Below are 26867 nucleotides of genomic sequence, written 5' to 3'. Positions count from 1 at the left end.
GACTGAAAATTAAACAGAAAGAGGTTGTTCTTTTGAATGTATTTATTTCACTGATCAATTCAGGTAGTAAACATTATTAATAATAATAACAACAATAATCATTTAATAAAATGGATATGTTTTAAAAGGTTTCATTTTTCTTTGTTCACAATGACAAAATGTTCAAACAGAAATTTACAAAAAAATATATATTATAATAACCCAACAGATGGACAGGAAACAAAGAGCCTAGGAACGGAGCAGGGGGCGAGGAAGTCGCGTGGCAGTGGCAAGCCAGCATTAAAGCGCAGCGGGGTTTGTGAGGAGGAGCAGGGAACGCCATCGCAGAGCACAAAGAGTGGGACCCCTCCTTCTCTGGGGGGAGGCATGCGGGGAGGCGGCAAGGGCTGCACAGGCAGGACCAGCACGGCAGCGGCACATGAGGAGTTCATGCCACGCTCCCTCCCCAGTCGGGCACCGGGTCTGAGATCTCATAGTCCGAGCTGTTATACCGACAGCCGCAGCTGCAGCCCGGGACAGCTCTGCGGAGCGCGACACCACCCCTGCAGCGACTCACGCCGCAGGGCAAAGCTTGGCAGAGGCAGGGGAATGTGCCTGGCGTGCAGGGGTCGCATATGAGGCTGTGGAGGGTTGCGTGAGGGGAGGTGTTAAATTGCTTTCCTATCGCACTTCTTGCTGCCAGAGCTAAATGGCCAAGCTACATTTGTTCAGGAGTCTCTTCTCTGCTTACTGTGCAGCTCAATGCAGCAGTTCAAAACACTCCTCCTTTAATAAACAGATGCCACCTTCCAGGACAGAGTCTGAATCCCTGGTGCCCCCAAAGTCACTCTCTAATCCCCTTCCAGGCAGCCCCCAGACTCTGGTGCTCTGGGCAGGGACCCTCTCACATGGGAGGTGATTTCAGCAGCACCACTGCCCCTCCGTAAAGCTCTCTCTGGTGCCTCACGCCGGGGCATGTTTTTCTAAGTGCAACCTGAACCACCTTTGCCAGCTGGCAGCCGAAGGCTTCAGCTCTCTGTGAAGGACAGACTTGTGACTATCGACTTGATGGAGGAGCCACGTGCTCTGAGCTGGTGGAGCCTTCCTCACCCAGAGGGACAGGGGCAGGTTCGCCCTCAGCAATCCTGCCTGTCACCAGAGCGCCCTGTGCTCCCGCCAGCACACAGCACTTCCCACGCAGCCCGCGATAAAAGCTCTATGTCCATGCTAAGGGTAAAGGTCCTTTATCTTCTAGGAATGAAAGTGTTGGAAAGAGGAACATCTCTAGCTGGACAGGGCTCGTTTGCAACAGAACATCCTCCTCACAGACAAGACTTGTGTAAGAAAAGAGAGGGGGCAGGTACTGCAAGGTGTTTCCCGTTACGCTAGCACAGATCAAGCTGAGAACTCGGCAGGCCTCCTGCTTCGGGCAGCAGGAAACCAGCCCCAGAAAACCTGGAGGAACTCCCGTTTCAGGCTGCTCCACTGCTCGAGTAAGCACATTGCACAAAGAAAGGTTGTATTTCCTCCTTAAGCCCTTGGTCCTGCATGTTACTGAAGACAAGCTGAACCCTTCCCCTCTCCTAGTCTGGCACAGCCACTGTCACTTATGAGCCCAATGCAGGGGAGAATGAAAGAAAAAAAAAACCAAAACCAAAACCTTGTTGGACACTGCTCTTGCCCAGCTTGCACACTTCTGCCAAGGGGATTCCCCCCGGCTCTGTCCTTCCACACTGCCAGGGTCTGGTCTCTCCCCTGCCCCTGCAGCCCACGTCCTGGCTAAGCAGAGGCTCTGTACAGTGAATAACTGGAACCAGCCAACCTACTCACCACTTGGACAAGCCCTGATGAGGACTCTAAAGCCCCAAGGAGGGAATCAGACAAACGCAGTGCCTAATAACAGAATTTAGGGCCTGGCTATCCCTGGCCAACACTGTGCTTCCTACTCAGGGAGACCTACTAGGGAGAGCCAGTGATGGAGGAGAAGATACAAAAGGGAAAGGGGACAGAGGAATCGTGCCAGGAGTCAGAGGAGCAAAAGGGCCCAGCCCAAGGCAGCACTCCCTGGAGTCAGAGGGAAGAGCCAAGCGTCTCTCCCTCCAACAACCCCGACTCCCTGTGAGCACGGCAGTGCTGCTGGTGAGACCTGCCCTGTCAGGCACATCACGCTCCAGGGCTCTGCTCTGCCTGGACTGAGGTTAAAAATACTGCAGGAAGCAAGAACAGGACAGAAGCTGCTGCCCAAAGAGTGCTCTTATCTCTGCCCAGCAGATCCGCCAGCCTTCCCAGCACTGAGACAGGAAAAGGCTCGCACTGGGGAGGGAAGGGCTGAGTCCTAGGGGAAGGGCAGGGGAGCAAGGGCTGGGTCTGCTGGGCGGCACTCAGCTCCACACAGGGACACGCCTGCACCTGCCACGGTGACCCAAGACCTGCCTGGGGAGGAGGTTTGCAGGTCTCTGGTACAAGCCTACAAAAACTGTCCCCTTTCCCCAGGAGAAGCTCAGAGCCAGCAATGAGCTTGTGGGACCGCAAAGCCTGGGGGTAGGGCACAGCTCTCATTTGGGGGTGGATTTCAGCATTTCTACCCCCTCCAAAACAGTCCCAGCCAAGCACTCTGGCTGCCACAGGGCTCGTCAGAGCAGACACTGGAGACACACTGCAGCTGGAGGACCAGAGCTAAACCATGAGACACCAGTTGGCCCCAGGGTTCCTCTAGAAAACCTCCCGCCTGCTGTGGGATGAGACCATGGCTGGGAAAGTGCTTGCTCCCATCATCTCCTTGCAAGCAACAGTCAACAACTCATCCTCTCTGCCAGAAAGACTTAACTAAGAGCAGTCGAAGCCATTTTCTTCTAACTGACCTCGAGAGACTCAGTCCCTTGCTGCTCAGCGCAAAGACCCTGGAGTTTCTTGGTAGGAAAACCAAAACCAACCAACTAAACAAAAAAACTCAGAAAAACCCGAGCAGGAAACCAGGCAACCGTCAGCACCCCGAGCATGTCAGCACACAGAGAAACCCCCAGCCCCAGCTCTCTGGGCCAGAGCTGGCCCCAAGGAAAGGAGCCCGAGCAGCACAGGTCAAACTCACAGGAGGGCACGGCTGCCTTTACAACGCTTGTGCTGGCCCCAGACAAGGGGACCGGGGAGGGGGCACAGCACCTCAGGTGGGAGTAAACATTTACGTGCATTGACACAGACAGTCTTCAAGTTTGTACACCAGAGAAACCAGGACTTTAAGTACCAGAGCATTCCCAAACAAGAGATTAGTACATGGGAAAGGGAGATCTTTTTCTTTTTTTTCTTTTTTAGGATGCCTTAGAGACTTCCCAGGCTATTTTCTTTAAAAAAAAAAAAAGAAAAAAGAGAAAGAATAATTATTAAAAAAGAAATACACATCAGTAAACTGTTAAGTGAACAGCCTCCTCCACAATCCAGCTGACCACAAAGCCAGCATTGCTGCTAATAAATTAGAGGGTGCGGGGGCAGCTCTTGCCCACAAGTCTCTATACAATGGGAAACCTTTTCTAAACGTCCACAGCTTGTGCCAGGCCTCAGATGGTCACTGGGGGATTCCCTCTGCCCTCCGAGTACCTGCCTCTCACTGATCCTGCATCTGCTGCTGCATCTTCTGCAGCATCTCCTGCATCCGCCGTAACTGCATGAGACAGAGAAGAGACAGTCAAAACAGGACCTGTTGTGGCCAGGAGCTGGCGATCTGCATGGGGGGCAGACAAAGGGACCCTCAGAGAGCATGAACTCTGAGCACAGGGGCAGCTGTGTCTGGGGTGGAATCATAGCACCATAGGATTGGAAGGGACCTCTGGAGATCATCAAGTCTAACCCCCATGGAATGGAACCACGTTTCCCTGACAGAGGAAGCCACAGCTTTCACACTCTGTCCTCCACACCAGGAGCCCATGACGGAGAGAGGCAGGAGTGAAAGCCACAGGACAGCCTCTATGGGGCAATCCTGGAGAAATTCCTCAGATTCCAGCTCCAACACCAAGAAGGCCCAGGCAGAAATGGGTCTCACCTCCTCATCCTTCATTTTGATCAGCTTCTCTGTCTCAGTGTCCGGTGTTGGAAGAGGCAGGATAGGAATCGGGCTTTCTATCCTGTTGTCCTGAGTCAGCTTGCTAGAGAGACGGAGAGAGGGAAGAAACGCAGTCAGTCATGGTTCAGGCTGGCTTCGGTGTCACCATGCGGTGGCTGTCACTCACGATGGCAGATCTCCCAGCCACGCGGCAGCATGCACCCAGCCAGCTGCAGGGGCTGTGGGGCAATCTAGCCCAGAGGTGTGGGATGCACTTGGATGCAGAATGAGACCAAGGCCAATAAAAGTTTTCAAACCAGACGCTTGTGGGTAGCTAACAGAGAGAACCTGACCCAGGCTTACCCTGACAGCAAACACAGAAAGAGCTGATGTTTCTGACCACCTTCTGTAACTGTGTTGGCGACCTTAGCAGGGACACTTACAGACCATTTCTCTGGTCTCCTTTGGCTCATCTGTGCACGTGCCTACACATACACACAGCATCAACACAAACCATGAGCATCCCTAAGGCACCACACGTTCACCATGGTCCTTTTTTGTCCAGGAAGACAAAACCAGAGGAGCAGTTTAATTGCTGGGAGTCTGATAACAAAGCCCTCACACTCGGGAGGTGGGAGACATGAGGGACAAGAGGCAGCGGCATTGCGATGAGGGCTGGGGGCGCACACGAGGGCAGGCAGGGGACAGAGGAAGGGGGTGACTTCCTTCCAAAAGTCAGAGGAGCTCTCTGTAGGTGGGGAGGGGGTGGTAGTGCCCAAAGACACCTGGGATGAAACTGGGAATTCAAGATGTCACTTGCAGGCGTTCACCACTTGGAGTCACCGTTGGCTCATTATTGAGTCAATTCCAGCCCTGGAGCTTGGGATCTGCTCCCAAAACGTCTCTCTAGAGAAGGACCCTTATCCCACTGCTAAAAATGGCCACGCTGTGGTTTTATGAGACTTGTTCACTGGCAAGGCACTAGCCGTGGCATGAGAAACAGTACCAAACTTACGTTTTTCTTAAGCTGAGCAATTGCTTTTTCATTGTGCTCTTCTTTTAATACATACACAGCCTGCCTAAATAGCAGCTGTGACACTTCTCACAGATCTCCAGCATTTAACACAGTTATTTTTGGACTCTGTATTCTCAGTGTTCAAAAAGACAGGCTCATCTGCGATGCAGAAGTACTGAGATACACTGCGTGTGAACAGAATGCGCCAACCTGCACGTTTGCACGCACGCAGGACTGTTCCCTGGCGAAGTGCAGCCGTTTCTGCCCTGCAACGCGGCAGCACGGAGCGACCCGGCCGGTTCAGGCAGGAAGAGAAGGGGGTGGTTTACAACGGATGAGCCAAGACCTACTTAAACCTAAAATTTGTCACCAGTATTTCAGTCATGGAAGGAAGAAGGTAAAAAAGAGGTTTCAAATGAGAAGCTCGTGAGTGTTCTCCCTTCTATTTTCTAGCATTGTGACTAAAACCATGGAGAATCAAACGCAACGGGAAAACAATGCAGAGAAATCTTTGGAGATGCGTTAAGAGCCTTGGTCATTGCCTGGGCTCTGTTGTCTGAGAAACAGCAGCATCCCAAGGGTCATGCTGTCATTTGGACAGAGCTGCAGACTGCAGAACGCCTCGCTCTTTGGCAACGCACACAGCGATCACCCACCAGAGGGACGGTTTATCCCCTGTTGCATCAGGCTGGATGTATTCCAGCCAGTGCTAGGAGCGGCTCTTCAAAACACTCTCCAGGCTTATTTCCCAAGATCTGCATGGGGAATCCTCAGACAGAAACACGGATTCTCACAAGCATCCCCACCATGGGTTCAGGCTGCGGCAGACACGCTTGGATTTGCTATTGTACTTCCCAGTGCCATTCCCAAAGCTGCAGCCCAGCATGTCCCCAGCAGACCCACAGCCTCCTGACTGACGAGCCGTTCTGAAAGCAACCCCCGCCGCGCAGAGAGTGAGACACCCCTGCCACCTCCGGCTGAAGCAGTGGGCACCCACCTGGTCATTTGCTGGATGCACTGAGCTCGGTAGTTCTCATAGTGGACATCGCAAGTGACGTCCTTCAGGTCGTGCATGTGTGTCCGGATCAGCATGTTCCGTAGCTTCACAAAGTCGCAGTGTGCCTGGTTTTCCACTGTGGAAGCGACAACAGGAGAGTGCTTGGATGTCACACCAGCGCTCTCCAGGGAGCCCCTTCTCACCTCCCAGCTCCAGGTTGGACCAGAACTTCCCCCAGGCCTCCTTCCTCATCCTCCCCTCACTCTCCCCTGGTCCTAGTGCAGACCTCGATGATGCTGTGCGATTCTTGACCTGAGGCCAGGCTGATGAGGTCACTGGCTTCCCAGGACTTTTTCTGAGTAAGAGGATTAATTAAGCACCTACAGCAGAGCCCTGAAAGAGGATGTTGCTCCCAGGTACACGGGATGCTCGTTGTTACAACCACAGTGAGCGGAGCCAGTGCTGGAGGCAAACTGCGCATCTCCTCAGAATTCAGGACTATCGAAAGGCCCCCATAGGCGAAATCAGCCCCAGAGGGACAAAGCCATAAGCAAGCAATGGTCTGGAGAGCTGGAAGAGCTGCTGTTACCAGGGGCAGCCAGGCGCCAGGCAGCGCTGTGGGACTCTGCAGGGAAGTCTGTGCTCAGCAGCAGTGTGCTTGCCACGGTGATCTCCATTAACCTCTCTGCAGGGATGGGGGAACCCGTCTGTGTCAGGCCCAGGCTCTCACAAAATTGATGCCACTGCCAAATGCCCATGCCCTGACAGGCACAACCCCTCCAGAGCCAGCGAGAGAGCAGAGCCAGCAGTGGGGCAGCCCAAGCAGCCGCACCAGCCCGTGAGCGCACACACAGGCTTTTGAGATCTAAAGCTGCAAGACCCTAAAGCAACGTGCCAGCATGGGAGAGGCAGCAACGGCAGCAAAAGCCGTTCCAGGGTTGTTCTGCCCATGGGCTTTATGACATTTCTCGCTTTAGAAAGGAAGATGGAGACAAACGCATTGTGCATTAGCACAACCTCCAGTTTGGCAACTCCAGCACACACAGGAGCGGCAGCGTGCAGGATGGTTTGCAATTCATTTTGGCTGAGGGCAATGGCTTCTCCCCAGAAACTACACTGGCAGTGCCCAGCCTCTGCCCTTAATAAGAAGCCACGTCCCAGTGCATTAAAGCCCAGGCAGTCTGCCATTCACACCGGCGCCTCTCTTCTTTGGTCTGCCATGGCTTCAGAGGCAGGGTGACTGCTAGACCCCCATAACAGACCCGTTAGCAGTCCCAGCGCCTCTGTCTCTACCCGACCTTGTCCCCTGCCATGTGCCAACAGCAGCTCAGTCAGTCGCGGCTGTGCAGAGGGCAGGTCCCCCCTGCCATCCCTGTTGTAAGTGCCCGCCTATCCTTCCGCCATCCCTGCCTGCCCCTCGCTCACGGTGCCAGCCCCCAGCCACCACCACGCTTACCTTCCACAATGCCCCAGGGGTACAGCCGTCCACGGACTCGCTGGCCTTTCGCCTCCACCACAGTGTTACTGCCGATGACGGCAAAGGGAGCGCTCTCCTGGAACGAGAGGCATCGCGGAGCCCAGCTCAGCCCAAGCCTTTGGCACACAGAGGGCAGCTCTGGCTCCTTTTGAAGCAACCGACATACCCATGAGCCAGACGTGCCAGTCCCCCACTGAGCAGGTCCCTTACCTTCAGCTCTCTGTCTTGCTGCTTGAACTCCTCATCTTCGTCAGAGTCACACTCAGGAAACTGGTACACCTTAATGCCAAATTTATCAATTTCTTCCCGGATCTGTGTCCATGCAAGACAAAACCAAAAGGATGCAACACTGAACAATACAGAGATGCTGGGTTTACTCCCTGTTTGTGCTACCACGTGTTTGCTATAGCCTACAGATGGCGAAAGGATTTGATGTGGCCAGAGAGCTGGCCTCTCTGCAGACACCACTCCCTTCTCACAGCAGAGCACTGCTGCAATTAGATTTGCAGGTACTGCGTGTATACATACACACACACGCACTATATGTATCTATATAGAGAGATCTATCTATCTCCCCTCCGTACTGAGCCCATGCCTGCCGCCTCATCAGGTACTCCCCTGTACAGAAAGAGCATCTCACCCTCTCTTTTAGCTTCCGGATCTCGGAGGGGATCAGGCAGTCGGCTTTGGCAATCAGGGGCACAATGTTGACCTTCTCATGCAGAGCCTTCATGAACTCGACATCCACAGGCCTCAGTCTGCAGCAGGGATGAGGAAGGACATGGTTTGCAAGGACACACTGGGCTGCTCCCCCTCCAGCCTCTTCCACCCACCCGGCACGAAGGGAAAAGGACAGCACTGTCACAAGAGCCTGGGACAGCCCACGGCTAGGGCTGTATCTTCAGGAAAGCTGTCTCAGATTTTAGCTGGTGAATGTCTCACACAGGCACAGGCTGGGTATTTGCCCCCTTGCAGGCCGAATACCTCCCTCCGGCTGCCCTGTGCCGCAGGCAGCCAACGCGGCCCCGCCGGCTGCTCCAGGCACCAGCCAGCAAGGGGCAGGGACAGGAGACAGCTTAAAACTCCCTTTCCTACCCATCAGCCAGGCTTAGCTAGATAGGAAGATACAAGTCTGCATGGCATTATTTCTCCTGATTTCCAAAAAAGGCTGCGAGGCCCGAGGGAGATCCGCTCTGCCGGATCATGGGCAGTCTGTCGTGCCAGCGAGGGGAGGGAGGTGGTGTGATGCTCAGCTGAGGGAGAGCAGCTGGACGGCTCCTCTCCTGTGCCAACAGCTCTGCCAATGTACGAGCCACTACAGGGCAATCCTGGGGCACAAGGGTCTCCCCTCCAGGCTGAGCCATACCCCGGGCCCAGAGTGGGGGCTCTCACCCGTGCCCGAAGGGCGAGATGAAGTAGAGGCAGCAATGCACTCGGTTGTCCTGGATGTTCTTCCTGTTCAGGCCGCTCTCATCACGGAAATACTGTTCAAACTGCTGGTCGATGTAGTCGGTGATGGGCTTCCAGCTGGGAAGGGCAAGTCAATCGAAACAAAACCATGTGTTTAACAGGACAGTGTCTCCTAGGGACTATGAGGCAGCATTGTCCCCTTCCTGCTGCCAGACCCCCTTCCGGTGAAGCACCCACAGAAAACAGACATGGCCAAGGACTAGGAGGAAGGCAGCGGTGGCCTGCTCACCACTCAGTGTTGTTAACAGCATCTCCAAAGCCTGGTGTGTCCACTATGGTCAGCTTCAGCTTGACACCCTTCTCCTCAATGTCCACTGTGTGCTTGACGATCTCCACTGTCTGGTTGATTCTCTCTTTGAACAGGAATACATGAGTTAAAGCCAGGCCGTAACACTGGGGATCCCCATTCACACCCACGACAAGCCGGCTCCCTCCTTATCACTGAACACAGGGAGTAACATGGGTTGCAAAAAACCCTGATCATCCTCTAAGGAGCCTCGAGGGAGTGGTACTGTGAGGGGCCAGCAGCAGGGAGGCAGACTCTGAGAAGACACACAAACCTCTGAAGGGCTCATAGCCCAGCTGTTCTGAACGTTTTGTCCACTCATTTGGTAAGGGGAAACGCTACCACACTCCAGCACCCAAGAACAAAAACCAAATCTCAACATCTCAACGCAAAGGGCTAGTGCTGCTCTGCAGCCTCGCCTCCCCTTCAGAGGACAGAAGAGCCCCACAGCCAAACCCTTCTTGCTGGAGTGGTGGTGCCTCTGGTGCCAGCAAAGGAGAGCAGAGCAACAAGAGGGCTGGGAGCCGTACACCACGCCTGCAGCTGCCGCTGAAGCAAGGAACCGAAGCACTGGTCCTTAGGACAGCCCAGATCCGCAGGCACAAGAACCGTTCACCCCTTTGTCCCCAACTTACCCTCTGCGTTGAGGAGCTTTCTGTCTTTGTAGAGGTCTGTCAGGAACAGGCTATTCACCAGCGTGGATTTGCCCAGACCCGACTCTCCTAATTGACAGAGCGCAAAGGGGAGGAGGGAAAAGCAAGCAACATGACCCGCTAATTGACTTACAAATGAAACTCTGAACTAGGCTTTGAATCCTGAGCCAGAGGAAGTGAGAGATGAGCTGTCAGAAGCTGTTTATGGGCATTACATTTTTCCAGCAGTGGGAGGACTTTTGCTGCAAGATGTCTCAATCCTTGTTCAAATGTGATTTCCCAGCTCCTCCATCCTCCCTCCCCTTGCCTTCCCTCAGTCCCTGGCCGGCCCTGCCTTCGCCACCCAGAGCAGCCGCTCTGCTGGAGAAGCTGCTGTCGGTGCTTGCTCGAGCGGGCTGAGAGTGGTCAGGGACGGCCGTTCCTCCCGGGGAAACGGTGGGACTGCACCACAGGCCGGGAGCAGAGAGAGGTCTGAGACAAGGACCAGAACAGAGCGAGGGGAGGATTCAGGCGCCAAGGGAGCACCTGCGGGAAGTGAGGAGAGCTGGTCCCCTCCACGCACCCACCGTGTGGCCCGGCCACCTCCACCCACGGGCAGTCTCACCTGCGACCATCAGGGTGAAGTCAAAGCCCTTCTTCACGGATTTCCGGTGGACCTGGTTCGGCAGAGTGGCAAAGCCCACGTACTGCTTCTCATGGTCCTGCGGGGCAGAGGCAGACAGGAGCAGGTCAGGGTGTGCCACCCCTCCTGCTCCAGCCTCACACAGCGACAGGGCTCAAAAAGCCCCCGGGCAGAGCCGAGGGGTGGAGGAGAGGTGGGTCCCTGCCCTGGCAGTGGTGTAGGGCAGGGCACGCGCCTCCTCTAGGCTCAGGGACTTCTGCCCTTCCCGCAGGTGGGCACGGAGGGCCACCTCCTCCCAGCCACAGCCCTGCTTGGTGGCTCTTGCCAGCCAACACGGCAGCTCACGGCAGCCTCCCGGCACGGAGAGCACAAGGGAAAAGGCACACCACCGCTCCCACCAGAGAGCACATCTGGGGCTGGGACTGACACACAACCTTCCTAACTCTTTGCTTCTCCTGCACAGTCACAGGCTCCCCTCACAGAAGGGTCACCGAAGCCACCTCTCCCCAGGTCTTTCAGAGCCACTTCTGCATCTCTCTCTCCAGAGAAGCGTGCGGTACACGACGGATTGCTCTCTGTAATTAGCACCCCCCGGCTTGTGGTGTCCTGAGCCATGTCTAGGGGATGGCACAGTGCCTTGGCTTCTGTTTGACCCGAGACAGGATTATTTCTTGCTGTGTCACAGCCACTCCTGGCTGAGTAAGAGGAAATCCTGCGTAATCTCTACTGTTATTTCTGAAGAGACGGAAGTTCAAGGAGCACGGGTAGTGGGAAGATGCACAAGTATTGAGAACAGGTGGGACGCTTTTGGTGAGGGTAATACATATGGTATTACGGGAGTGTTACTTACTGCCTAAGCACCCCCCAGACACAGTCCGCGCTCTCTTACCACGTAAAAGCCGCAGCCCCCCGAAGCGTGCCACACGCTCTCTACAAGCGCACTAAGTCCACGCAAGGAGTGACATGGCCAACGGTGTGTTTCACAAGCGCGTGGCATACATCTCGCAGCCAGGAGCAAACACGCAGCCTGTGCTGTGTCCGGGGTGCACACCCTGCTCGCGCGGGTACATCCCCAAAGGCGAACTCGGCCCATCTGCGGGACTTACAGACCTAGGCTCCAGCTCCTGCCCTCGTGCCGGGCTCAGCACACGGGCCGGTGCTGGCAGCTTGGGCGGCCGCGGGTCACAGCCCGTCTCCTCGCTCCATCCAGCCTCCAGCAGAGCACCCGGGGGCCCGCACAGCCCGCACCCCCATGGCACCGCATCCCCCTCCCCAGGCCACATCGCAGAGGGAGGGTGGGCACAGACCCTGGCAAACACCTCCCTTCTCACATATTTTCCAAGCTGGACCCAAGGGGAAGCAGCCGTTCACAAATGCTTGAGCTAAAGACATCATAGACTCTGCTTTTCAACATCACTTAAAATAAACATACCCTTGGGATTCACACCACAGGCAAATCCACAGAGCCAGGAGTTCCTCAAAACTGGCCCCAGCTCCCACCCGGCCATGGATGCCTTCAAGCATACGGCTGTCCTCCCCCTGCAGCTCTCTCGCAGGGGTTCTCCAGGCACAGCAAGGAAGATCCCTGTTCCTACGTTCAACTGTCTCTGCTCCTGGGGTACACACTCAAGGAAACACAAATTACAATGCAGGGTGTCGAGCTTAGGGCAATGCTGACTTGCACCCATTTCCATGCTGCTCCCGAGCAGCCCTCTGCAGCGCCTGGCTGCTCGTCCACACGCGTGGGCATCCTCGGCCATCCTCGGCCAGGCAGACTGCAAAGTTCCCATGGGGACATAGAGCAGGGAGGCCAGAGAGCCTCCTCCCAATTTACGGCTGCTTTGGAGCTGCCCGTTCAGGAGGGACTGACATGGCTGATGGCCATCGTGGCCCATGGACTCTGCTCTTTAGCACGGTCACTGCCTTCTAGGAAAGTAGCTTTGGTTTGTGTCTCAGACTTGGTCACTTTAGCCCTGACAGACAGAGTGGCCGTGTGCTCTGGTCTCCCTCACCTCACCCCCTTGCTAATGTGGCTGAAGCGATGCTGTTTCACCACGCCACAGTCCGGAAAGGCAGCAAGGGACAGAGCACATGAAATTAGAGAGAAGCGGGGAGAATTAGAGCACCCAAAGCGCTCCGCTGGCAGCTCTAATGGCTGAGCTAAAGGCAGGGGCAGCCCAGAGCAGCGGTGCAGCGAGCAGCAGCCAGAGCCCGGGGGGAGAAGTGCCGGCAGCTCTGACCAGCTGCACGTGGCAAAGCAATGCCTGCCTGGGGGACGCTGCCAACCGCCACCCAAAAGGCTCAGTAAAGGGTAACACGGGGTGTGCAAAGCAGGGCGAGAAAAGTGCTAATAGCAAGATCAAGAAAACAAGGATAAGAGGGCTGTTTCCAGCCTGTGTCCCTTAGTGCCAGGGGGCTGCTTTGCTTCCCGGTGACACACATCCACGAACACAACCAAAGCGCACACGTAACAGCCTGTGCCTCGCAGTGCAAGGACCGCTGTCGCTCAGCGGGCGGCAGAAAATACACAACATCTTCCCCTGTGCTTCCCATGGAGCCAAGCTTTGGGTCAGAGCAGGAAGAGACCTGCCCTGATCTTTACCAGAATTTGGAAAAACAACGGGCACCTGCTCTCTCCGGTGACGTGACACGTGAAATAGTACTAGGAACGTGCTAATAAAACCATAGCTGAGGCTCGGGTGTGTTTCTCTTTTTTTCTTTGTTTTTTAACCTCGATGACTAAGGGCTGACAATGGAGACACCGGGGAGCTGAGCTCTGCTGCAACTCCGCTTACTTCAGCCAAGTGTAACTGGCTGAACTTGCTCTCTCGTTTCTGTTCAGCCCAACCAAGAAAGCATGGATTTACTGTACCTCTGGTTACCTCCCGTAGCTCGCTGGAATCACAACATTTGAAATGAGCAAATCCCGGCTGGCGCAGGACACTGCCCTTTACCCATGGCTCAGGCCACGGAGCTGAGCGCAATAGCGAGAGAAGAGCTTCCCTCGCGGTGGGAGGCAGCCAGAGTCACCAGGGCAGACCCTCTGTCCCCAGCCGTGCCTCCCTTCGACCGGCCATGGACAGACGGCAGAGCCCTGCCGGGAGCCAGTGGGCAGTGTGTCTGCCAAGGGCGAAGGCAAGAGATGCAGGGGAAACTGTGGAAAGGGATGCCCTTCTAACAGCCTTCTCTCAGGAACAACAGCGTGGTCCCTGCACCACGGCCAGCCTAGACCCACGGTTCCTCATCTTGGCTTTGAGACACCCAATGTGTGTTCCCCTCCCAGCCATGTTTGGGCACTGTGACAGGCATGTGCCACCATCTCCGCTAGTGTGACAACATCAACACTGCGCTTAAGGATGCCTTGCTCAAAGCTCTACACCACCCACCATCTTCGTTAGGACCCAACATGGACACTTATCTGCAGAGCAGCAATGCACGGGATGGAGAGCGCTGAAGGGGGGAGAGGGCTGCAAGGGCTACTGAAGGAGGCAGGGGGCTTTCTGGGTTATGAAAAGCTAAAATCCATTAATTAGACGAGAGACTTCGACTGAGGGAGTTCCTGGAGGCATCACAGCCCGCTTCGCATGCTCCTGACCCTGGCGAGCCAGCTCCCATCGAGCTGGCCCGGGCTGGCACAGCCGGTCGCTGGACGGCGCTTCCCTCGCAGCCCCAGCTGTCAGAGAGGCCCCGGCCAGCCCAGCCCACGGCGCTCGGCAGGAGGAGCCCCTCTCCCACCGCCTCCTCCACCTGCTGCCTTTGTTCCCACTGGCATCCCACTCCCACGCGCCTGGGAACGTGCCCCACAAACCGCAGCGGAGGCCACCAAGTAATATGGATGGCCTTTGGGGCACCGCGACAAACCAAAGCACCCCAGGGCGAGCACAACACGTCTGTTCTCTCTCGGCACATGCTCGCTGGTTCACCGGACATCACAGCAACATGCCGTGTCCTCACATCCACCACCACCTGGCCGAGGTGGCCAAGGCTCTCCCCGGGAGTTCAAGCCAAGGAACAAAGCACTGGTGGGTTCAAGTCCTGTTCCTGTCAGGGGTAGAAACATTCGGGATCTATTGGACAGAGGAGAGATCTATCGCACCGAGGTGCCCGCAGGGCTGCCTGTACCTCCAAGGCAGGGCATACAGCCCGGCCTCCATCGCTCCTGCCGTTCCCGATTCCCTCCTCACCTCCCTGGTGGACGTGCTGTTTAAACCAACCCAGATCTCGTGTGACTTCACCATTCAGCCCGGGGATAAATGGGGCCTGGCTGGGTATATTCAAAAGGGCTAAAATGAAACACCATGGGACCACAGAAAATTTGAAGAATAGCCTTACCCCAGGTCTGGAGCAAAGCCCAGAAACAATGGAGCTTCTGCCCCTACCTCCACCTCTTTGGGGGGGTCCCTCTGGGTGTTAGAGCCTCCAGCCCCCTCCTGGGCAGCCCTTCCTCCAGCCGTTCCCCCTGGCAAGGCACGGCCGCCACATCCATGTCTGCACGAACCAGCACAGCCCAGCCCCAGAGAAGAAGCAGACCCTTCACTTCCTTTAATTGCCAGAAAGCTGCACAAATTCATAACGCGAACGGCCCCCGGGGCATCTCCCGAGTACATCAGTTGCCTCGGGCCTGGGGCTGAGCATGGCAGTATCAGCAAAACCACTCGCCCACCAGCATCTGCTGCCGCAGAAGGAAAACGAGCGAGCGAAGCACAGCGTTAACATGATAGCACAGACCAGGCTGTGTTTGGGCATACATGCAGCACTACCTCCTGCCCTGAGCCCCCCCAAGCACACATACGCCATTCAGAGAGGGAATCACTGCATCAAATAACCACATGAAAACATGTCGTGCATCTCCCAGCTGTCCAACGCGCCCCTCGGCCCTGCTGCCGGGGGCTGCTCCCTCCTCTCTGTCCCCACCATCTCCCCCTTACCAGCGTCTTTCCGCTCCTCTGCTCCTCAGAGCCCCCATCTCCTGCCGCACACATCTGCTCGGGCACCATCCTCCCCCTCCTGTCCCTGCTGCTCCCCGGCTCGCACGGCGCTATAAATACATCCCGTACCTTCAGCTTGGCCGGGTGGCTTCGCTGTGCCTGAGTCCGGGGAGAAAGCAGCCGCTCCACTAACCGCTCCTGGATAATGATCGAATCCATAACCGCGGCCGGCAGGACGGACAGCCACCGCGGGCCAAGAAAAAAAAAACCCAACCCATGTGTTCCCTCCCAGCCTTCACTAAACCCATGCGGCAGCCCCCCCGCCCACGCATGCACACACACGCAGGGCTGGCTCGGCTGGCCTCAGCGCAGCAGCCGGGCGAGGCGAGGAGGAGAGAGGAGAGGCGAGGAGAGGCGAGGAGAGGCGAGGAGAGGCGAGGAGAGGCGAGGAGAGGCGAGGAGAGGCGAGGAGAGGCGAGGAGAGGCGAGCGAGCTCCCACGGCAGCTGCCCGGGATTTCCTGCCTGTGCTGCGGGAGGAGCCTGCCAGCAAGGACAGGACAAAAGCCACCGCGGCCGCAATGTCTCTCGCTCCGCCAGTGTCCCGCGGGGAGGCTGTGCACGCACCGGATGCTGGCCCAGCCATGAGGCTGACTCCTTTTGTCAGACGGGCTTATTCAGCTGGAGGATTTCTTAAATATCCCAGCTGATGCAGCCGAGGCAAAGGTTTGCTGCAAGGAAACCTGTTCTTGGTGAAAACGTGGTGTTTCTGGTTGTGAGTGCAAAGGTCTACAGGGTCCAGAAAGCTCCCAAAAAGCTGGGTCCAAACTTAACCCCCAGCCCCTAGTCCTGGTTAATGTGGATCTGCCTCCACGTGGTGCTGGTCCAGGCGCTGTCTAGCCCAGGCTGTAGTGCAGCCTCACCGCTGAATCCAACTGGAACAGCAGCTGATGTATTCCGGACCTTACCACAACCATTCCAGCTTTGAAGACATTTCAAAGTGAAGAAGTATCTGTGTGTTTGTTAAGCACAAGTACCCAGCCCAGCAATGGCCTGGCATGCACAGAAAAGTCATTCAAAGCTCAAGTTTGGATGCTGAACCAGCCCCACTTCCCAGCTTGCCTACGCAGCCAGAGAAACTGAAGGGGAATTTATCTGAAACAGACAAAAGCTGATCGTCTCCTGTAATCACATGAGACCAGAAACTGGGGGGTAATATCACAGCGCATATAATGAAGTCACAAAAGATGGCAACACCGGTGGTGCCGGAGGAACCTGCCACTTGCCGCACGGGTTCCTGAGCAGCTTTCTGCTCGTAAACGGGAGAGGACGCCGACCGCTGCCGCGCTCCTGCCTTGCTCCCAGCCACAGCTCCCGCTGCTCCTCTGGGAACCGTGGGTCCCCGGCAGCTGCTCCAGAGAGCACCTGGTCAGCGGGGTCTGTCCTGGTCACCTCAGGCCATAACCCAGGGCCTCCACTGCGCACCCCCAGCGTGGCCCACACCAGGTTCTGCTATAAAGTACCACGTCACTGCAAGGTCTCCAGTGGCCTCAGGTCTGGGGGCAGCTGCGAGAGTGGAAAGGTCTTAGAAACACACCACGTGCCAGAAAAAAAGGAAAGAAGAAGGAAAAAGAGCAGTGTTTTACCTATGCTGCCATCCTGCAAGCTGAGGGAAGGCCACCTCAGAAGTTGCAGGCATGTGGTCCTAAAGGCTGAGAAAAATAAACGGAGAACAGCGAAACACTCCCAGAGCAGGAAAACTCCAGCCATACGTCAGCTGTCATATTGCATGCATGAAGCCCTTTTCCAAACCACCTTGTTCTGCCAGCAGCATCCTTAAACTACAGCCATCGGGTTTTGTTCCCAACCATTTCCACATGTAACAGTCAAACAGAAGCCCTGGAGTGAGATCCAGGTGTGACAAGAACTGCCACCTCTCGGAACACGTCCCTGTTGTGTGGCTCTGCCCCCACTTTGCAGAATTGCTCATTCCTCAGGGAGAGGATAATCCTACAACATCCTCCCAGCCCAGGGTTAGGTCAGGCCACACTCATGACACTTTTTTTTCTCCTAGATTCACAATAGCTAACCCCTGCTTTCCTGACTGAAGGATTCCACCACTGGGGTCTGCAGGTTGTACATGGCTGAGGAGCAATGAAAGTATCCCACTGATCTGCACCGGGCAGACCGAAGATGCATCCAAACGTACTTGAGATAATGCAGAGGTTTCACCAGTCCCTCCGCACCATAAACCCCAATAGCTGCACGCAAACCCTCTCCATCCCCCATGAATTCTCATGGCTTGGTAAACCCTTGTCTGGGGACCACAGGCCACATGGCCACCAACCACAAGCATCTTCCACGGGTACATGGAGACATGCTGTGTCCCCACCAGCCCACTGCACCAAATCAGAGCATTCTTCTGAGCTGGGCTCACAGACGAAGTCAACAGTGATTTGGTTGCAACAAAACCACAGTGTTGTTCATGGCCCCAGGAGCCGTGCTGACAGTGCAGAGAGGAACAAGGAGCTACTGTGTCCTGAGCGCCTTGAGCTCTCACACTTCACACTCGCTCTCAGGACGGGCAGCCAGGAGGAAGTCCAGCCAGGAGGCCATGCCCAGCAACGCAGAGTGCAGATTAGGAAAAGAAACCCAGAAGGGTAGGTCTTGGCTACGGAGAGCATCTAAAGACTGCACGGCCAACACTGTGGCTTTCAAAATGCTGAAGGAGGGTCAACTGGTCCCATACTCAGCCTTCTCTGAGTCTCCTACAGATGCTCATCTTGGCTCCTCTCCTACCCAGTCACCAAACCAGAAATGATGGGCCAAGAAGAGGATGCGTTTGTGTCCCACAGATGGGATGCCTGACACACCCAGAGCCGTTGGCTCAGGCTGGTCCATGTGCAGACTTCCCAAGGAGAGCCAAGCCAGCCTTATTTTGCCCCTGACCTTCCTGATTGCCCCCTCCCTTTCCACACAGCCCCTGGAAATGCCCGGCATAAACCCCCGCCTGCTCCTCCAACTAGAAACATGACGTCCAACCCACGAGGCTGGGGCTCCCCTGCTCTATCACCAGCAGAGCTGCGCACGCACCCTGATGTTCCTGCTGCCCTGACCCAAGAGAAAGTGCCTTGCTGATCTAAACTCTGATTGTTAATGTAACCTTGAGCTTGCAAACAAGGCTCTAAGGGGTTACTGGGAGCACCAGAGTCCTGGCACTTTAGCCAGGCTTCATCCTTTGATTCTCAGAAGCAAGAAGCCAGACCAGCACTGCAGAAAGCCCAAAGCACTGGATTAATCTCCTGTACGTACAGTGCCACAAGCACGAGCAACACAGCAACCAGATCTCCTGTCTTTTCTTTTCCCTACCCAGCAGGTCAAGCTTTAATTTCCGCTCAAGGATCACTGCTGCTTTGTCACATAATCCCTCCAGAAATCTATCAAATTCCATTTAAAAGGTATTTGTGCTCCCTGCTTCCACTTGAAGTACCTCACGAGTCCCAAGAGGCACTGCGTGACTCACGCGATGCCTGCACTTCCAGCTCTGAAAAAGGACCAATGACCATAAATTGCCTCCCACGTACTTAAACTCGTGACTCCCTCTGGAGCAAGTTCACAGCTCTTGTCTCACCCAGCTCCTCCGCTCCTCATTTAGAATAATCTGCAAAACGTAACAAATTGGGCAGAGGTGGAGCTGGCTGGGACTCTTCCAGGGACCGCAGGGCTGCTCTCCCCTCCACAGAAGCCCAGGAGGAGCCGCTTCCAGCCAGCCCTTCCCGGTGCCGTACCCACACGTTCCACGTGAGGGAGAAGCCACCCACAGAAGAGCGGCTCCCATGGGACCGGGGTCTCCTACGGCGGCTCCCCCTGGCCAGGGCCAGCCAGAAACCGACGTGCAGATCAAACCCCCGACCCTCGCTGCTTCCGCCTCACCAAGGGTCGCAGGCACCGGCACCTCTAATTGCGAGCGCGTTCGAAACTGTAGCAAAGGACAGAGCTTTCCAAATTTAGGCTGTTCAGGGAGGAGAAACCAGGCGGCGCAGGAAGGTCTGCAGCAGCCTCTCTGCACCACCACTGCTCATCCTTCCCTCTGCTTCATCCCCCAGCTCTGCAGCACCAATCAGGCTTAAACAGATTCCCTGCCTCTCATCTCGGAGCCACAGCTGGGAAAAGCAGAGAGAGGCAGAGCAGAGCCCTGACAGCCCCGAGAAGCTGGGAACAGGAACGCTTGGGAGACAAACAGGTACACATTGCTCCACGGCATGGAAACTGGCTGGGCTAGGAGCCCTTTGGAGGGAGAGGGTGGAAAATAATGGTGATTTATCCTCAGAAATGGAAGGGCACTGCTTCTCCAGCTCTCAGCTTCTCCATCCAAATGACAAGAGCATCAGCAGTTTTGGAAGCTCTTGATGCACATTAACATACATGAACAGAAAGAGGGTGGGGACAGGATCCTACAGAAGGTCCATTTTAAAGTTACAGGTAGTGGTCCCAATCCTGCGATCCTTACTCACCGAGTAGTCCCATTGGAATAGAGACGACTGCTCACGTGAGTAAGGGATGCAGGATCAGGCCTGTCTACCAAAGAGGCTGAATCCCAAACTGGAGAGGACATCACGGCCCCGAGCATCCCGAGACACTCAGCCTGGTCCAGCGGGGGCAAGTCCGAGGGCATCGCCGGGGAGGACAGTCCAGGCTGGGGCACTACACCTGCAAACGGCACACCGAGCAGGGACCAGGGCCAGCAAGGCAGCGGACAAATAAGGCTGGAAAAGGGATGCTCCACCCAAGCAGGGATGCTCCTGGTTCATCCCCAGTACGCCCATCTCACGGACAGTCCCAGCTGTGTAAGGAGGTTTTTCATAACCCTGCCGTCCTCCCAGCAGGCTCCTGAGAACAATACTGGGAGAACACGAGCCAACTGTCTTGGGACAGGTCCCAACCTCTGTCCCGGTCTCCCAGCTACAATTACATAACTTTAGCAGTAGCTGATGCCCACAAGAGAGGAGAATGAGCCCGCTCTTAGCTCACTAGATCGTTTTTAATTCCATTAGTTAACGGGAAAAAAGGCAGCTCTCTAAAACAACCTTCAGTCCTGGGAGACACCAAGGAGTAGAGAGCCAGCCCCAGCCTGCGCGAGGAATAACCCCAAAACGCTCTGCAGAAGGCTCCCTCCAAGGCCAGACGGACTTCTGCCTCCCACGGCAAGGATGCAGAGCACCTCCTCCTTCCTGGGGGGTCTCCTGCAGGTCTCCATCCAGCGCTCAGACCCCAGGTCCAGCCTCTCAGCCCCCTCCCTCTGTCAGCTGCCCCCGCGCAGTCGCTCTGCAGAGCACGAAGCACAGTCCTTGTGCAGGCTCATCGAGGTGGCAGAGGCGCACGGGGACCTCCCTCACCTCGGCCTTGCACCACCAGCCCACCTGAGGGAGAGGAGCCCACTGAGAGGGCGCCAGGCGTTCACCCTCCTCCCGTGGCCTCTGCGCAGCTCTGCCCCAGCCCCACCTCCAGCAGGACGTGACACGGCCATATCCCGCTGCAAAGTGCTGCTCATTGGAGCCCCGCACGGGCCAGCGACCCCGGCAAACCCTTACCCGTCTCCCCGTGATGCGTGCTCGGCCATCTGCCATCCCAGAGGGGACCCTCGGGAACCCCTTTCCCAGACCCGCCACACGAGCAATCTGCGCAAACCTCCCTGCGCACATCAGCCTGCCCGGGGCTGGGCCCCGCGTCGGGACTAGTGTCTGTCTTTGCAGATGGATAATTAGATTCCATTTCCTTTTTTCTCCTGATGGTTTCTCTGGCTGGCAGTTCCCCCGCAGCCCTGCACAATCCAGCAGCATTAGTCAGAGGCAAATTCTGCTCCCTTCCTCCCCTGGATGTTGCTCTTGGGTCAATATAAACAGCAGAGCGAGCTGCGCAACAGTTCGAGCGTTTCGTTGCAGGAGTATTTGTCCTTTTCAGTCTGGCACACGCGGCTCTCCCTCCCACACCTGCACCCTGCCCCTTCTCCCGACTGACACAGAAAATGCGCGCGATTAGAACGAGTGTGATATTGTTGGCAACTGGAAGCAATGAGCTGCCCTGGGGTTGCAGCACACCTCAATTTATGAGCAGTGGTGCAAAACACTCCTTTTGGGTAGGGCCTAAAGAAGTACACCTGATTATCAGCAATGGTGTGAGATGCTCTCGGAAAGAGGTGACACTCTCCTGCAGGAAACCTGTGGAAGAGATGGAGCAATGACGAGACCAGGGTAAATCAGAGCTGTCTGTGTCACAGGAGCGCGTGCCCAGATGAAGTACCCGCAGAGATCCCCACTGAGCGTACAGACGTCTGTCCTTCTCCCCTGCCACCAGGCAGTGGCTGTCTGGGAAGCCGTGCTGGTACCTGAAGCCCTGACCAGCCTGGCAGGCTGCCGCATGAAAGAAGACGACAAGGTGAGCGCTGCAAGGCAGCAAACGGCCATGCTAGTCCCACACTTAAACACTGTCAAAATTCTGTACAGCCCAAGGCTCGGGAGCTCGGGCTAACGGAGCGAGGCTGGGGATCAGGACTGTTCCCCAGCTCCTGGTGGTGGTGCGGCCATCCAGCGTTCACACCGGCTCCCGGTACCCTGCCAGCGCAGACACTGAGGCCGCAGATGGGGAGGATGCCGTCAGAATAACCACAACGGGAATGAAGGGATGCTCTCCAACACCTTTCTCTCCCCTCTCCCCCACCTCCTCGCTGCAGCGAACACCAAGCCTGGCTGCACCTTTGCCACACAACTCACACCTCTGCGCCCTGCAGCGCGACTGCAGCTTCACGTTTTGTTACATGCTGTGATGACGGCAGAAAACTTCAAGTCATGGAAAATCAAATCAAATTGTGCTGCCTGTCAAAGGGAATTTAAACAAAGTTTCTTCCAAGCTTAAGAGTAACCATCAGTAACTGCTGAGTGTTGCTTCTCCTTATCAGAGATGCTGACCAGCAGGGAAAAAATGAGAGTAAGTAGTCTGAGTTTGTAGTGAAACCGAGCGAAAGACCCTCTTGGATGGAGAACTATCTGGCTCAGAGTCTCAGAAGAGTTTGTGCTGGATGCCAGAAAGCTAACCGTGCCCTTCCATAAGGCAGGTGGGATACGCAAGGCCTGGCACTCACAGTAAGGATGCCCGTGTGGATTATTTACCAAGACTGATGGACACAGACAGGTCCTGATGGCTCTGTGGTACCCAGATGAAGACCCTGCCTGGGGCTGCTGCAGGAGACACCGCAGCTTGTCAGCCTCGGAGCTCGGCTCAGCATCACAGTGCTCTGCAGAGGTGACAACAGGCACCGCAGCACAGAGCCGCCAGCCAGGATGTCCCGCCAGCGCAGCAGCCCCGGTCTGCTTCGGTCCGGCCCCAAACTTCATTAGCAGTTTTGCAGCAGTGTGAGATTCCTACTAACCGCTGAGATGACGCCATCTGCTTCCACTTAGGTGCTGGCTCGCAGGAGCGGCGACAGAGCAAAGGACTCCAGAGAGACTTTGCTCTCCTGAGCACAGGGACCGCACGGCCAGCCGGCTGGGACAGACACCCTCCAAATTCCCCTCCCCTGGGTGACCCAGCACCTCCCTTCTGCGCAGAGCACACACCTGGGGGGCATGCAGCCCCCCACTTTGTCTCTGCTATCAAGCTCCGTCATACACCCACCCACAGGCTACTTCCCTGGGGGCACAGAGAGCTTGCTCCCAGCAGCCAGCACAGCCACGCTGCCGTACTGCTGCGTGTGGCACCGCAGCAGGGGAGGGCTCGGCTAAGCTCTGCCCACATCTCTCATCTGCCCTCTACAAAGCCAAAAAGAGTCTGCCACTGATAAGCCAGGGTCCCAGAATTAACAGCTACCAATCCCTCTTTCTTTCTATATCAGGGTGCTGCAGCAATCACGCTGTGTGGAGAAATCTTTACCTAAATTCCTTTTCCATGTATTCATTTTTATGTACACGTTGCCTGGGGCAACCACATACCCACCCCCCAAAGAGGGGCAGGAGGTGCCAGCGGTGCCCGCACAGTCCCAGCCCAGCACAGTCCCAGCGGGAGGACTCCGCTGCCTCGTTTTACCGGTCACACCTGCCCTGGCAGGGAAGGCAGCCCTCTTGCTCAACCAGAGGCTTCATGCTTTGAAACAGATATTGCTTAATTCTTGGCAATTTGTGTTCGGCAACTACCCTTTTCCTGCGGTTGCTGCTTCCTCTCTGAGCACACACTGTTTTGCAGAGCCAGAAGAGACATTATGCTCCTCTCAGGCTGCCCCCGGGGCCCTGCAATTGCCCTCGGCGATTCCTCCCTTTGGAAGAGCCGGTGCCTGTGCTGGATACGCAACCATGGCAGAGAGCGGCAGAACGTGCTCTAAGTTCTCCTTTCCTTCCCAACAAAATCTTCATAGTCTTGCTTTGAGAGAGCATAACTGAGTTTTCCTGGAGAACAGTGCTCTTAGGTGAGAAAGGATGAAACATCAGGACATAGCATGAACAAAAGCAGCAGCAGTAGCACACTGTGATACCGCAGTAGCAGCCACCAGCTGGACAAAACTGCCACAAAATCACAAGCCTAGAGCATCCTGCACAGCTTCATGGAGGGGATCCTCCCCACCATGTCCTACTGCCCCAATCCCATCACCGGCCTCTCGCCCCGTCTGTGGTTTGATGTACCCCACCACCAACCACGGCACCCCGAGGAGGGCAGCTCTGGGCCACCCCACAGGCACCTCCCGCAGCACGGCCACGCTCGGCTCCGCTGCGGCACCGCCGCTGCAACCAGAGACGTGAGAGCGGCCAGGGGAGAGGAACCCCAAGAGACAGAGCTCAAGTCCGTGCTCAACAGCCAGAAAAGACAGCTTTCTCTAACGCGCATCCTCCTGTAACCAGCGTATCCAGTGTGACAGCCGCAGCACAGGAGCTTCCCTCACTCCCCCAGCCTGGTTTTGCTGTCCCGTATTGCCCAGCAGTCCCACTCAGCCCTGCTCTGCCCAGCTCTTCCCAAGAGACACTTCTACCCAAAGCCCCAGATACGGTGCCATTGCCATCCTGGTCCATTACAGCCCTGTCCCAGTCAGCCTGAGGCTGCTCCTGGGGACTTCATGCCTTGCGGAGAACACACGCAGCCTGGACACACGGCACCTAGGAGACTCCTGCCTCCTGCAGCTACTCAGCCCACCGGGCAGAGCCGTGCTTGGGCAAGCGGGACCTGCGCAAAGACCTCCCACAGTGCTGGAAGAGGCAGCGACCCGCCAGCAGGCTGCCGTCAGCCCTGGCCGGGGTGGGCCTGAGCAGCACAGCGGGGCTGGGCACGGAGCCCCGCACCAGCATCCCAGCTCCAGAGCTGACAAACCTCCCGCTGAAGGCAGCGCCTGCTACAAAGGCTCATTTGTTCCTGACACACGAGCCCATTCCCCGCTGCCACCCGGACACATCTTCTTTATTGTGCCCTCCTGACTCCGGCAACAGGCCGGGCTCGGGGCTCAATGGCCCCTTTCTGGGCTGCTGCTGGGGCTCACACACAGGAGGCTGCAGATGGCAGGGGACTGCCAAGGTCCCCAGCCCTGCCAAGCAGCGAGCCCTGGCACCACCGATGGCAGCACAAGCCTCCCTTGGGGCTCTGCTGACCCAAACCCTTCTCACAGACATTGCAGAGCTCCTCTGTCACCCAGCCGGCCACAGTCACCTGCCGCTGCGCTCCAGAGTCATGGGCACAGCTGCGGGATGCTGAGCGGAGGGGACAAAAGGGACATTTTTGTGCAAAATCCCTGCTTGTCCATGCACTTTCAGATTGTTCCATCACATACAGGTATGGAGACAACTCAAAAGAGGAGAACAGGACTGTAAACTCTTGTCCTCACCGTGACACAGTCATGATGGGATCTGTTTCCAGTCCCTGCTCCCAGTGCAACAGGGAAGAGGGGCAGGAGGCCTGGCGAAGTCTCTTCCTAGATCCCACAAATGGTTAAACTCTCCCTATTTAGCAGTGGTGGGAGAAGATTTATCTCCAAGCAAGAGTCTTGATACCACCTGGGATGAGGCCAAGAGAAAAGCAAATTCCTCCAGTGAACTTATCCCCCTCCAATGCTGCCTACCCAGCTACAGGGAGTTTCCTCCACAGCCACAGGGACATGAGAAAAGACGGCATTTATTTTCCCACCCGTAGCCCGCCACAGCCCAGCATCTCTTCAGCTTGAGCTCAAGCCAGAAGACAACTAGGCTTAAGGGGAAGTGGCTGGACTCCCCCACACAGCTTGCGAGACGGCGCTTGGAAGCTGTCCTTACTGGAGCACATGGTCATTTACTGAAGTGGAGAGGTCATTTACTGGAGAGCTGCGCCCGGCACCAGCTCCAGCAGCCAGAGTAGAGCTGGGCTTCCTGGACACCGGCAGAGCCCAAGGACTCCAGGCTCCAACAGCGCAAGAGAAAACTGTATCCGTGACAGAGTAGCAGACATCGAGGGAGGGGAAAGAAGGACCCTTTGCCATGTCAGGAAGGAGAACAGGAGAATTCTCTGTTAGTTTCTGTAAGCAGCGTCTGCCTGTGGTCTCCCGAGCTCCCCACCACTGCCTGGGACCCGGAGATGACACTCCAGCTGGCTCCCACCCCACGCTCCAGATGCTCAGCGCTCCCACTGACATCTCCGCTCCTGGAAAGCAAAGTCTCCGGGAGGGCTCTGATCCCCTTTGCCACTGATCCACAGGGCCCTCGGATACAAAGATCCCAGCAGGGATCCTTCAGTGCCTCCCTGCACCAACACGCGATGGCACTGAGCACGTCCTCCAGCCGGGCACGGCTCAGCACCTTGCAGGACAGGCCTGAACTTCTCATCAGGAAACTGCTCCAATACGTGCCATTTCCAGAAAGGCCTCTTGTCCAACTGTGTTTTTTGGACCCTGCTTTGTCTTCTTCTCCTTCCTACTTCTCCCCCACTCTAGCACGCAGCAAGATGAGAACAGAAAGACAAAAAACCGCACCGCCATCCCCACTCGCCCAGCCTGGCAGCGGGGCAGCCTGTGCCACAGCCCAGCGCCCAGGTACACCCTTTCCTCGAGCAGACGCACCGGGCTGGTTCCCAACACGGCTGCTGCTCCTCCGCAGGGCTGTTCCCCCCACCAGCACAAAAGGGGCCACATCGCACCCCTGTCCCCTCCCTGCAGAGGTCACAGCCACCGGCGAGAGCAGCACAACAGCTCAGACATCACCAAACATCCTCAAATCCTGGTAACTGGGGCGAGACGCCAGGACCTCGCAGGGCTGGAGCTGTGCCTTACCAACACCCACACTCGGGGGGCTGGCAGACAGCAGGAGGTCTCGGGGCCAGGTCCTGCCCCATGCGCGCCAGGAGCACTCTGCTGAGTAGGGAGCACAGGGCTCTCCGGCAGCCCCAGCCCCTCGCCTGCGTCATTCAAAG

The 26867-nt window shown here is 56.3% G+C and overlaps 1 protein-coding gene across 3 annotated transcripts in view; it reads right to left on the bottom strand.

Moving 5' to 3' along the window:
- Positions 1-177: 177 nt before the first annotated feature.
- The window catches only part of SEPTIN5 (septin 5), a 54353-nt gene continuing 27663 nt past the window's right edge, over positions 178-26867 (bottom strand). The window contains exons 1-11 of one of the 3 annotated variants that reach the window (XM_063350946.1): positions 15590-15789; positions 10515-10611; positions 9893-9979; positions 9201-9324; positions 8894-9028; positions 8142-8259; positions 7712-7813; positions 7481-7577; positions 6025-6160; positions 4013-4115; positions 178-3634 (exon numbers count right to left, since the gene is read on the bottom strand). In XM_063350946.1, the coding sequence (XP_063207016.1) occupies positions 3578-3634; positions 4013-4115; positions 6025-6160; positions 7481-7577; positions 7712-7813; positions 8142-8259; positions 8894-9028; positions 9201-9324; positions 9893-9979; positions 10515-10611; positions 15590-15679 (1146 nt within the window). In that variant the 5' untranslated portion in view covers positions 15680-15789 and the 3' untranslated portion in view covers positions 178-3577. The other 2 variants (XM_063350947.1, XM_063350948.1) reach the window with 2 other exon arrangements.

This window comes from Chroicocephalus ridibundus, chromosome 13, assembly GCF_963924245.1.
Source record: "Chroicocephalus ridibundus chromosome 13, bChrRid1.1, whole genome shotgun sequence".
Taxonomy (NCBI): Eukaryota; Metazoa; Chordata; class Aves; order Charadriiformes; family Laridae; genus Chroicocephalus; species Chroicocephalus ridibundus.
This window is presented reverse-complemented; position numbering and strand designations above follow the sequence as displayed.